Source organism: Phasianus colchicus, chromosome 1 (assembly GCF_987193195.1).
Source record: "Phasianus colchicus chromosome 1, bPhaCol1.hap1.1, whole genome shotgun sequence".
Classification (NCBI taxonomy): domain Eukaryota; kingdom Metazoa; phylum Chordata; class Aves; order Galliformes; family Phasianidae; genus Phasianus; species Phasianus colchicus.
The window spans coordinates 126,193,983-126,207,192 of NC_143436.1; the positions used below are offsets into that span (position 1 = coordinate 126,193,983).

Consider the following 13,210-nt stretch of genomic DNA (forward strand, 5'->3'; position numbering starts at 1 on the left):
ACATTCTTTGAGAGGTTGTCTTGTATTTTTTTTATAACACTACCATAACTATGCATGTGAACAAAGAGCCACAATTACTCTCAACCTAAAACTTCACACATTACTACAAAATATAAAGTCTTCACACTTTGATCGTAATTTCAGTTTCCCCAATCACAAGACTTTTAAGAAAATAGACCACTTACCAATAATTCTTCTTGTTGCTGATGGTCAACTGAGCAGATGTACAGCTGAAGCGATTTCAGTTTCAAAACACTTGAATGCACAGGGATGCGGAAAACTTCATTAAATATTAGTGGAGTTTGGAATTCCAAGGCTCTGGAGCAGTAAGTGGTTGGTGTGCCTGACTCAAGTGGTGGCAAATAAACTCTCACATGACTAAGAAGAGCAACATAGACAAATAGCACAGTTCAGATAAAGAAAGCTCTTTTCAGGTATTTTGCATTTCTGAAAATCAAGCTACACCTGTGTAACTTCTATATTAAGAACCTGCTTTGGGATCTCTGTTACAGGGATTTACTTTGCATTCTTAACACAGAAAAAGAGCAAAGCTCATTTGGAAAATGTATCTTTCTCTAAAACCAACTTTATTCTAACTTGGTGATTAAGCAGAGTCACCAAGTGCCACTTGAGATGCCCTGAGGTATCTAAGGCATCTACATGGGGCTAGCAAACATGACATAGGATCTATGGGAGAGCTACAGCTTTCCTGACAAGCAGCAGCTGGAGGCCAGGTGCTATGCCATGACGTTTCAAGTGGAAACGTATATCCATGTTTAAGCAACTGAATTGCTCCTCTTTCTTGTCTCCATCCACTATGCATACCGTGGCATCACAGAAAACCTATGTTACAACCATCTGCAACCTTAAAAAAAGGAAGTTTACATATCTGATATCATCTCATTTTAGGCTCCATAACAAAATCAAAGTCTGCAACCATTTCAATCTGACAGAAGGCAATACACCTACTTGAAATTTGTTTGTGCTCTCCTCATTCTGACCGCCTGTCAAGCCCTTGAATACCACATTTCATGCCATACCTTCTCTTGTGCTATTAAAAAGATTCATGTGACTACATTGTGAACAAGATTAGAAACCTCACCTAGGTTTACAAGCTAACCCAGAGGGAAAAAAACACTTGCAGATTAAAAAAAAATCCAGCTCAGAGGTTCACTCCAATTGACTACATCACTGCATGAACTCTTATGTCAAAAGCAGAGGGGGTGACACTGGAAGACACGTAAATGTTAGAGGACAATTAATAGAATTCCCTGTGGTGGAACCATACAGCTGGAGAGTACGGCACCAGTTAAACTGGCTCATGTCATAAAAAGGAAGTGATCCAATTCCTCTGCTCATCACTTGCAGCAAGTAACCTCCCACGTCTGCCCTCAAGCAATCCAGTTTCAATTAATATACAGATGCATGGAGGAACTCATTAAAGTGACTAAGAAGTTTCTGGTCTTGCCAAGATCAACTGTTCTTTTTTCTTTTTCACTAGTCAAATCAATAGATTTATCCTGCAGACACTGCAGACACACAGTTTCTCAATTCTAGCCCACATGGATAACTGAGAAGGCTGGGCTCTATTATTAGTGCCACTTAAATGCCTGACTGCCTTGATGACAATGTCCAACAAACCCCCTGGAATCATTCATTTCCTTGGTGACTATATTTGATTTTCTTCAGGTGACGTTCATTTCTTCTTCTAATCAAGAGGCAACATGGTTGAGCACTACTCAATATTCACACTTCTCCCCTTCAGCATGCCCTAGCGTTCATTCTGAAAACAAAGAACTGCCACTAATGCACTGGCCTACATGAAAAATTTCCACTAGAAGTCTGCAGCATTTGCAAGGTCAAGCTTTCTGCAGAAAGATCAACTCACTCAGTGAGACAGATGTCCATTTAACTCCCTCTTAATGACCTATTTTATAATAGAACAATATCATCACAATTCCATTTTCCGCAGTTTTAAAGCAACTTCACCCAGAAATAAAGACCAACAATTTTCATTATTTCCTTAAAATGTATTAAGACACATCACTAGATAGGTCTGTGTTTTATGGCAACATTCCTGCTATTTAAAAAATGCTTATTAAAATAAACTAACTAATGCTCTTTGTGGTATGGAATTTGAAGCAGTAGTACATGCAGCCAGAAGTTAAAAAAAAAGAATTAAATTGTTTGTACTGATTCTCAGCTAACATTTGTGTTAAAATTATTTTCAGAAGTGTTTCATAGATATTCCAGGAATACTGTCATGGCTATAAAAACCTGTACAAGTCTTATATTTTATATTTATTTAATTATTTATCTACTATTTTTTTTCCAGATAAAAATCAAGATCTCTCTATTACTATTATTTATTATAGCTGTTACCTTAGGAATTTAAGAAAATTACATTAAGCTTATCCTGAGATATATCACAAATAGACTGTAGATAAGTTCCACAGGTAATAATATTTCTAGAATACTACAAATATTGTAGATTTTTTCTTGTACAGAAGTCATGAGGCAGGAGAATGACTTGTGTTCTGAACTATCTTTTTTGTACATAATAAATACATTAAAGCATACATCACTGGAAACTATATTTGCTACCTTACCATTAGGGCAGAGGTTCCATAAAAAGGATGCTTTGTGACCATTAAATTATCCCTTTCCCCATGGAAACTAAGATAAGCCATAATGGCTTAATTTTGCATGAAAGCAAACAAACTGTAGCACTCAAGATTATAGCATAAAAGAAGCAACTGTCTTTTGGTAAAATGTAAGCTTACATTTTGCAGTTTTCCTTAACAACTAGACTAGTAAAATTCTTCAGCTGTAGTACATGGACTAAGAGACATTCGCTTCCACTGTCATGCCTGAAAAATAAATTTCTTATGTTAGTCACCATCAATATGTTCCTTAAGAAATACAGATGAAAAAGACTAAGAGGACTTTAAGAACATAAAAATACCTTTTGCAGTTAAATAAATCACTTACACAAATCAGCATGAATCAAAAGCACTTAAGGATATCACATTCAGAACCATAAAAGCACTAACTACATTAACAAACTTATCAGAACAAAGAGAATTTAACATTATTCAGGTGAAGAAGAACACTACCTAGAGTGACTCTTGACAGTGAAAAAATTTTATAAAACGTTCTTTGTATTAAATGTTTCCACCATAATCACACGTGTGAGTGATGTAACGTTAGACAACTCAGTCTGCATTATTTTCATGGATTAATGAAAATGCAAAAAAAAAATTCTTATCTTCTGCAACAGCATGAGTTTTGAGACAGAACTATCACACCTGCTTGAAATCTGAAAATTCCAGGCCCTGGGAACTGAAGGGTAGAGAGAATTCTGGAAGGCATCCCATCTTACACTGCTATAATCTGCCCTTCCCCACACTACTTGCACAATTAACAATAGCTTGACCTATGTACAGCACTTCAGAGGTGCATTTAGGAGCCTTATTTATATTTGTCTCCTCAGATGTGATTTTCCTAAGGTAATCATCTTTTATCTCGCATAAAAAACTCAGATCTTATACACTGAGACATATCCCTATATCAGTGCTCACATTAATAGCCCAGACAATGAAAATATTACTGAAAGAAGTAACTAAAGCCCCTTCATTAGCCAGCATTGAAAGGACAGCAAATGAACAGTGGCTGCTCCAGCAGAAAGTGGCATGCTGACTATTGCATCCAACCACTTTGGCTTTCAGTGCAAAAACAGTATTAACACTACTTACAGAAATCCAACGTGTATTTGTGGTTCTTCATTACTGGCAATATCACCATAAACAGGCTCTTCCATATCTTCATTCCTGCACAAGCAGAAAGTACTGTAAACTACATACTGATCAACAATGTTAAAGCACAATGAAATGAACATTTATTTCACGATTTAAGGATAAATGCAACTGTTCAGTAATACAGGGAGAAATTGAGATCTATTTAAGAGAAACAAAAGCAGTAATTCATATTTTTAAAAGTTTTTAGAATAAGTCTTAAGGCTAGTTTTTTATTTGTTCCGTTTTCCATTACTCTTCAGAATCATGAAAACCTTATCTTCTTCCCAGTAACTGCTTACTGTGTTACAACAATTGTATAAAATGTGTTTACCCTCCTTCAGTCACTTAATCAATCTGCACATTAAGCCTTGCAGCAATTCCTATACTTTTCTTCCCTTCATCACAGGAAGATGTACACTTTTAATTATGTCTCAGAACTTGAAGTACTAAACCATATCATTTTATTTTGTTATAGGTGGTTGAAATAAAATCACAACCTTAGAACTAACATCTTTTAGGTAAGAAGTATTGGATGTTAAAATGTTAGAGATAATCAAGTGAAAAAGACTTGGCAACTATGAAGATGACAGTAGAACTGTATGTAAAAACCTTCATCCACCTAACTTGATGATGCAACTTAACCAGCAATTTTGAAAGCATGTTTACTATATTTACTATAAATTCTTTCAGACCGTGTGGCAGAACAGGAATATTTCCAGCTTACTACACATTTTTACACCTGACCTTTTGCTTAAAGCTTCAAACACGCCACTGTCACTAGCCAGTGAATGATCTGAGAGACATGCTGAAACTCGCCTGGCTCTCCTCTCTGATCTTCGACCGCTGTCTCCTCGCAGAGTTACAGCTATCATGGAGAAAAAGCGAAGACAACATCAGCTCAAGGCAACCTCTTTAAGGATTAAGCAAGAAGCAGTATATGAGTGGCAAACAGTACAACTAGCAGCAAAACACTTGGTACAAATGCAGCTCATTGTTTTGTCATCTATCTTTAAAGACTACAGTACAATGGACCAGAGATTTTTTGTGAAAGAATTAAGGCTGATTTCTCTATGACATGACTAAACATAAGCCAATCTCATTGTTATTACAGTGTTTTTCTAGAGGAAAAATCACTCCTAAAAGCTTACATTAATTCAGTACACGCAAATGATATCCTAAACTTCTAAGATTTACCTACTGATTATTCAATAGTTTGAAAATAAACAGAGACTAATTCTTTTAAGAAGTTATCAGGCAACACACAGCGAGGTTTTGTTCTCATGTGTTTCCGTGTATGAATTTTCAAAGCATGTTGCTTATATCATCTCATTACAGCAACTTTTATTTACAGTCTGAGAGGTGTTATCCAAAAGAAACAGTGCTTTCCATCTCACTGACAGCAGTTCTTTTTCAAATTCTTGGTGAATAAACTTGAAAACTGACAGAGGGAAGAAAAAGTCAACCCTCCCTTCTACTCTAAATCACCAGCACCACCACAAATAGCAATTTAGTCACTTTCATGAGCTAAGCTTATCAACAAAAATGGCATTACACATCACATTTTGCAAATACAAGTAGAAATAGAATGTAAAAATCCTTCAAGATATGTGCACAAGTGATAATGCTCAAGAATTGCATAGGTAAGGTTTCAAGACTTCAGTGAAAGGCTGCAACTTGAGCTTTTCTTCTTTCACATCCTAGAGAGAATCATTACGTGGACTTATGGAACTGCAGTACCTTTCACCAACTTCTTCCCCCTTTTGCTTAGGATCAATGCTTGTCCTCAAAGCAGAAAAGCAATGGCAAAGAGATGCCACTTTTGAAGAAGGAGAAGTATCATACTTCTACCTGGGCTCATGAAGCAGGTGTCTTGGAAGTACTTTAGGTTTCAGCAGACACTATTGGAGTGATAGTAGCACAGCACACATCACAGGGAGGCAAGCAGCAGCTGCTTGTTTCCAGCTTACTACCACTAAGGCTGAAACATGTCTTACCTCTGTTAAGATATTATCTTTAGACATCACCAATAAAACACAGCCTCCTGAACAGCAAGTTCCCTTCAGCACAGTGTCAGCAAGTAACTGACACTTGCAAAGAGCTTCACTTGCAAAGGCCCACTGAAGGATGGAAAGGACATCAAGTCCCTGCTCTGTGTGAGCAAGGTCTTGCATCCTGTGCCAGCCCCATGCAGAAGACAGCAGTCAGGCCTTGAAGCTTGACAAAAATCCCCTCAAATCAACACATCTGTGCTGCTGCTGTCAACAGAAATGTCTGGCTTTGTCCCAGTGCAGGACTGGCAGACAGGATGCATTGAGTACTACCATCCTGCACAACTTGAGATGAGATCTTTGTCAGATAATCAACAGCACGAAACTAGAAGAGATGTTCATAAATATCACAGGCTTCCGTTTGAAGCTAAGATTCCTATATGTCTGCAGAACCAGTTATCTGTGCTTTTGGATCAGGGGCTCTATGGACCTCCTCTCCAAATTCAGTGAACAACTTAGCCATCTTCAGTTATGCAGGACATCTATTTGCTGGCAAGAGCATTCCATTCTGCATTTGTTTCTGTACCTGGAGAAAGAACTACCCTTTTTCTTCCTAATTACAGCATCCCATCTTATTGTCCAGTACATGTTATTTTGCCATACAGCTCATTTCATCCTCATTGCAAATGAGAGCCAACCTCTACCTGACTAAAAAAAAAAAAAAAAGCCAGAAAACTGTGTTTGAACTTTACTCTCCTCCTACCAGTTGTACAAAGTGGAGGATTTCATTTCAATTTGTTTTTTATTTTACTTTTTTCAGTCTTTTCATTTGGTGAGACAACTTCTGTAACTGTTGTCACTGATAAGCAAAAGAAAAACTAGCACTTTCTATGTAAGGGCATTTATGAATATAGAAGAGTTTCCCAGTACTTTCAGATCACTGGAAAATGGCTGACCTTCAGAAAAAAAAAGTGCAATTTTATGCCAGTGCTCATCTACACATTGTGTATTAATTTCAAAAAATTATACACTGATTGCTACATTTTCATAAGAAGTATCTGGCTCACCCTGCTATGTGAACACTGCATAGATCCAGGAGATGAAAAAGGAGGTTGGACCTCATGGACTCTCTACCTTGGAGGTTTCATGTTCCTAATTTGTCTGAAGGAAGAACTGTTGTCAAGCACCAACACACCATCATGAAAAACTGATGTGTTACAACACTTGTAACTTAACAGTGATTCCCTGCAGGCCATGGAAGCATTTGATTATATCTGGACAATCCCACAAATTTGGTTGAGATGCAAATGTCAGAACACACACTTAACTAGAAAAATGAATCAGTAAGAAAAATTCATCAAGAAAGAAACATCAGATTTTGACTTAAACAGAACAAGGTGTACCACAGCTATAGACCTTTCAATCCAGGAAGCTAAAGAACTGTTTCTAAAATACATACTTACCTTTTACTGTCCTATGTCAACAAAATGAGTGAGCAAAATACATGAATTGGAATTTCCTAATAGGCGCCAAAGCTTGACAAAGACTGGCCTGATTAAAAGAATATTCTCAGCTGCCACAAGCTCAAAACATGAACTTGAAAGAAAATTTTGGTGTCTAATATGCATTGGTGTCTAGTAGTTCATTAGCAAAAACTATACATTTAAAGCATATGTCACAGGCACACAAAACTACAAGTACTGCATGTCAGCTCAAAATACTCTAATAAAAGAGTCAAACACTGTCATAAAACCTAAAACAGACACAAACAGACTTTACCTACCATGATGCTGTCAGGCATTACAATGATGTAATAAAGCTGAAGCTTGCAGAAAACACTGTTCAGGTATTTAACCACAAACATGAATATATTGCTAAGTTGACATAGCCAACATTTAAGTATGCCATAATATGCCATGATTAAACAGATACAAGATTATATCAAACAGCATTATGTCAAAACCAAATGTAGCAAAATGTCCTTCTTTCACATGCAACTCATACAAAAACACTTCACACACAAAATCACACTGGGAATTACAAGCAAAAACAGCACGATTAGTAATTTTATGTTCACTTACAGTGCATTTTTCTGTTGTGCCGCATGAGAAATGAGACAAAATGAAAAGCACACAGTGATCAATCATCTTTTAGGTCTATGATTAGGTCAGTATTTTGCAAACTAGGTTACTTAGGCATTGAAGGAACTTTAACACTCAAAAAATTATTTTAGGACAGAGAAGAAGATACAGAAGATCTTTGAAGACTGGTGTTAGCACTTTTCCTCCCACTCCAGCTTTACAAATACAATGTATATGCCCCCAGAAGAGATACAGAAAAAGAAAACAGCAAATAAGCAAACAAGCATCAAAAATTCAGTTCCTAGAGAACTCCCGAGTATGTTTGAGTACTGCTTCAAAGCAGAGTATACACAATGTACTGAGTGTTATCCCTCTGGACCCCTGTAATTTGGGAAATCATCCCATATTTTGTTTGATGGAAGAACTGGTGAAAAATTTGTCTGACTTAATACTTGCTGGTTTTCCAGAGTAGCATTGCATTGCTAGACCATCAGGTGGCAGCAGCAAAGCATACAGCATGGTAATAAATTAGTAAAAACAAACACCCCTCAACATCTGGGGGATCCCAAACTGTCCTATATGAGGTTGATACTCCATCAAATTCTTCAAGAACAGTACTGAACTTAATCGATTTAAAAATTTTCAACTGATAGATGGAGACAACTGCATTACTACAGCAAACCCACCAACTAGGGAATGCCAAGCTCGAAGCAGTTGTGACTCCAGCCAAATACCAGAAAGGTTAGACTTGTTTTTCTTTCCCAGGCAATTGTTTCAAAAATCAAATACTTAAAAAAATGAAAATATCCATCAAGACAAACTGGTTACCTTTTAATCATACATTCAAAAAGGAATAGAAAGCACTAGGTTAAACACAGAGAAGAGTCATAAACCCTGGACTAGGAGCTAGACCCAGACACCACAGTAGTGACAGAGGCATCACAGACATGTTCTGCCAGAGGCCTTCAGAAGGAAAAAAGGAAAATGTGAAAAAACATTACAGAGAAGGGAGAAAAAGAAAACCAAAGCAGGACGTGACCCTCACCCTATTGCTCTCTAAGCCCTCAGACCAGACCTTCATTTCTAGGAAACACATATGAGCTATAAATGAACTACTAACATAGCTTTACTTACCACAGTGGGTGAAGACATGCTGTGGTCTGATCTGAGGTTTAAAGAAAGCCTCAGGAAACTTCTCCATGACACTAATTTAAGCACAGACTTACATGTTGGTCTCTAGAATTCTGTTTATTTTGGTCAGAATACTGCAATATGGGCATAAGAAATGTTTATGTCTAGTAAACAAATTCTGCAGCAGTATCTTCTGGCAGCATGAGCTGCGTTATGGAAAGTAAGTCTACATTCAATTCCATTTGAACAATGCAGGCTTGTTAGCATAGTAATGGCCTTTTTCTTCATAAAAATAGAACGCTGAAATCTTTTCCATAGATACTGTTGGTGCTCCTTTTCATTATCTCCTGACAAACAACATCAAATGGGATAATAGATTCTCTGCTTACATTTCCTAGTAGCCCTGATGTTCTAAGTCCAGAATGTAGTATTCAATACATATATTAGAAATGAGACATGAATTATAATCTTTAGAATATTCTCTAAAAGCCCTCCTCTACTGTAATGGCTTTATTAGAAATATAGCATGTTAACACACAAAAATATTGTAAGGAAAAAAATTTTAACAGCAGTTCTTCAGTTGATTAAAACAGGAAAATAAATTAACTGTTTCTTTATTTTTTAAGGTTTCTGTTTCATCTTTTGATCTCTTCAACTCAACTTTCTATTGCATTCTCATCTACAGCACCTCAGAAGCTTCCAACAACACAAGCTGAAGAAAGTCCATCGACTTCACATTCAAGCAGGAAAAGAAAACCCTAACAGTATGTGCCATGGTAACTGAGACTGTTCTGTGATTGCAGAGCTCATGCTCTGAGACAACAACAAAAAATCACTCAAGTGGATGCTCAGCTCCTCACACATCCCCAGCAAAAAATGCTTCCCAGCTGCTGAAGTAGTGAACTCAACTCATGAGCACAGCGTATCGTGCATTCAGCACCACTCTGCTGCTGTGGTTCCCATCCCATTGCACTGCACACAGACATAGGAACCTGATACTGGAGTGGGCATGAATTCAGCATGGAGCCAGCCAACCTTCAAGCACTACCACAGCAGCAATCACCTCATGCACCCCTTCCTTTTTTTTTTTTTTTTTTGTTTAAAAATATGAAACAAAGCAACCAACAATTTCCTCTGGGTTTGTGCTGCTGGAAATTATCAGACTAATGGCAACATTGGCAGAAATTGGGATGTAATTAAATCATGTGTATTTTTACTAATTGGTCATGCAAGACCAAAATACATACACCATCGCATGTTCCACTCCAACAAAAGTCTGTATTCCTGTATTCCTTTCCCTTCCCTCCACCCAAACTATCACAAAAATTCCTCATTCTTTCATCTCTGCCCTAATCAAATCCTAAATCAAAAGGTTTTTGTTTTTTTTGTTTTTTTTATTTTAGGGGAAGAACAGGGAGGGAAGTCCTCTCATTTTCTTTTTAAACACCTAACATCCACCATGCAATTTTTAACTGAGCAAAGTTAAATCAAACAGAGTAACAATCTCCGCTGTGCCAGTATGATGAGGGTTGTGTGCCTCATGTGACAAAACAATTAAGTACAGAAACTCACCTCCACTAGGTTGGACAGCAGTCAGCTGTGGGCCCATTTCTCGCACCCCTTCACTGTCGACAGGGTAAGAGGGCATCTGAGATGAACTTGTTCCTTGTGCATCATCGTCACCCAATGCTGTAGTCTGAGCCCTGAGCATTTCCAGAGCTCCCATGCCTGCAATCTCCTCAAAGCCTTCAGACATCTGAGCCAAGGGAGAATCTCGAGATGCAGAGAGAAATGGGGTGTCCAGAGGTGAGCTTGGAGGGGACAGTGATGACAAGGAGGACCGTGATGACAGGGATGCCAGGGACTGAGGGGTGTCCAGAGACCTCCGTTGCTTATTGAAATTTGAATGTCCAATGGGATCGGTGAACGGCACGTCCTTTGTCAGAGACTCAAAGGGAATGATGTCAAAGCGCAAATGCTGCCCGTAGTCTGTAACGCTGTCTGACTTGTCATACTGAGGAAGGCCGTAGATGTCCGTAAAGCTGACTGAGCTGAGGGAGCCTCTGCTGGAGGCCAGAGAACCTCGGCTGGAGGCCAGGGAACCCCTGCTGCTGCCAGATGACATTGTGAGGGTGCTAGCCGACAGACTACGTCAGGCAAAGGAAAAGGAAACAAAAAAAATGCCTTTAAAATATAATCAGAAGCACTGGCACAGACATAAAAACATCAGCCCATCTGGTATAAGCAATTTTATATGCATTCAGCACGTGACACAGGGAGATGATCTGGCTGTTTAGGGTCTAGCTTGTGTTTCTTGTCCTGGTCTCAAGTACAGACATGACTGGAAAAGCACGAGTGAAAGTCAAACCATAATCACATGCAAACCAGGCCAGAGTACAACAGGACAGGTCTACTCCTTCCTCTGAATTGTAAGCAGCCCTAATTTGGCAAAGAAGAGGAAATAGGAAGGCTTGGATAAGTGGACTCAGCATAAAGCCAGGAATGGTAGATTACTTTGATCCAGCCTGAATTGGTGTTAATGATGAATCATAAACGTATCAGGGAGAAGAAGCGAGAATGGATTTGGAAAGGCCTAACAAAATGCTGCATAAGCCTCACCCTCACAGGTTTTTCCAGTGCAAAATGAAAACAACTTTAGTATGAATCCTATTTCAGCTCCTTCTATCATTCCCAGATGGCTACAGAGAGAATAGCGTACGTGACGGACAGAGACGAAGTAAGACACAGCAGGAACTGAGCTTTTGATGTTGGCATGGTGTTGAGCTGAGGAATCCCTGAGAGCTGCACCGAAGAAGGCAGCTGTGAGCGTGAATATGCAAAACATTCTGGGCTTCTGTGTGGGTCTTAGCACATTCTCATATTTAAATGGCAAAATTTTGTCATCTCACCAGGGATGAAAATCACCTCTTTTAGAGAAGGTATCAGGATATTAAACTTCACAGAATTTAGAAGAATGTTATTTTCACATAAAGTAAATCTGACAATTTTACTATGGGCTCCTTTTTGTAAAAGAACAAAAGTGAGCATACAGAATTCCCAGATATACATAATAATCTACCCCAAACAACCATTACTAATGCTATTTACAAAACTCCATCGAAATCACCACATTCCACAGATCAATCTGAATAAATTCAGTAAAAATTTAATTTACCCAACACATACACACAGGAAGTTTTAGAAGATAAACTTCCATTACCAATATTATTCTCTGCTGCAGTTAAACTTCAAAACCTACTCTTTCTGCACAACTCACCTTTTCAATTGGGAGTGTAAATACGAGGTTAAACGTGTAGCTTCCTCCAGTTGCATAAGCAAACAATTTCTCTTTTCCTGTAACAGTATCCTGTAATTAAACAGATACATATTATTATTTTTCTTCATTACAGTAGTACTCAAGAAGTGTCAGGAGTTTTCCAAGTACAGAAAAATCCCATTGCATTGCAGTTTAAAAAATAAAAATAAATATTTCTTGTTTAATGAAAAGATTAAATATATGCTGTGCATATGCAGCAAAGGAAATTCCACCCTGAACATGGGAACCAAGACCAGCAAGACAAGAAAAGTTAGCTGAGGCACAGTGTAAGCATTGTGACGTCAAAAACACACTACAGAAATTGTCGAAGTCATCAAAAGTTTTAGGTAAAAGCATCAGACTCTACAATATTTTTTTCCCCTTGCATCAACATAATTGTGCCAGTAGAATACAGAAAACTAATATGACTAGTCCTGCCCTGGCAGGAAAAAAATATTCCAAATAGTTCTGTTATCCAAGCAAATTAATGTTACATTTCAAAGGTGGATGTGGCTCTGGGCAGCCTGGTCTAGTGGCTGGTGACCCTGCACATAGCAGGGGGTTGAAACCTTCATCATTATGGTACCTTTCAACCCAGACCATTCCATGATTCTATGAAAGTACATTTATTGTTTTCCTGAATGGACAATTACAAGTATTCCTGGTGCTTTAATCTTCCAAACCCAATCACTAAATTTCAAAATAGAATCAGTGCAATAACCCATTTCATGTTATACATTTGTACACTTGGAGCAGGAAAGATATTGCTAAAGACCTGTGTTCATAAGTTGACTAGAAACTGGGATTCTGATGGACAGTCTAGAGGCAGCACATCAAATGTATTTAAGAGTCATGTGTCAGACCTTACCAACTGCAGACAGCTGCTAGAACTCAAAA

At 38.0% G+C, this 13,210-nt stretch overlaps 1 protein-coding gene across 4 annotated transcripts in view; it reads right to left on the minus strand.

Moving 5' to 3' along the window:
* The window catches only part of WWC3 (WWC family member 3), a 98,949-nt gene that overhangs the window by 16,145 nt on the left and 69,594 nt on the right, over positions 1-13,210 (minus strand). For 3 of the 4 annotated variants that reach the window (XM_090125876.1, XM_090125866.1, XM_090125859.1), the window contains 6 exons: positions 12,275-12,364; positions 10,570-11,144; positions 4,542-4,662; positions 3,756-3,830; positions 2,784-2,870; positions 186-378 (listed from right to left, as the gene is read on the minus strand). In XM_090125876.1, coding sequence (XP_089982002.1) covers positions 186-378; positions 2,784-2,870; positions 3,756-3,830; positions 4,542-4,662; positions 10,570-11,144; positions 12,275-12,364 — 1,141 coding nt within the window. The remainder of the gene's footprint in view (positions 1-185; positions 379-2,783; positions 2,871-3,755; positions 3,831-4,541; positions 4,663-10,569; positions 11,145-12,274; positions 12,365-13,210) is intronic. The other variant, XM_090125871.1, reaches the window with a different exon arrangement.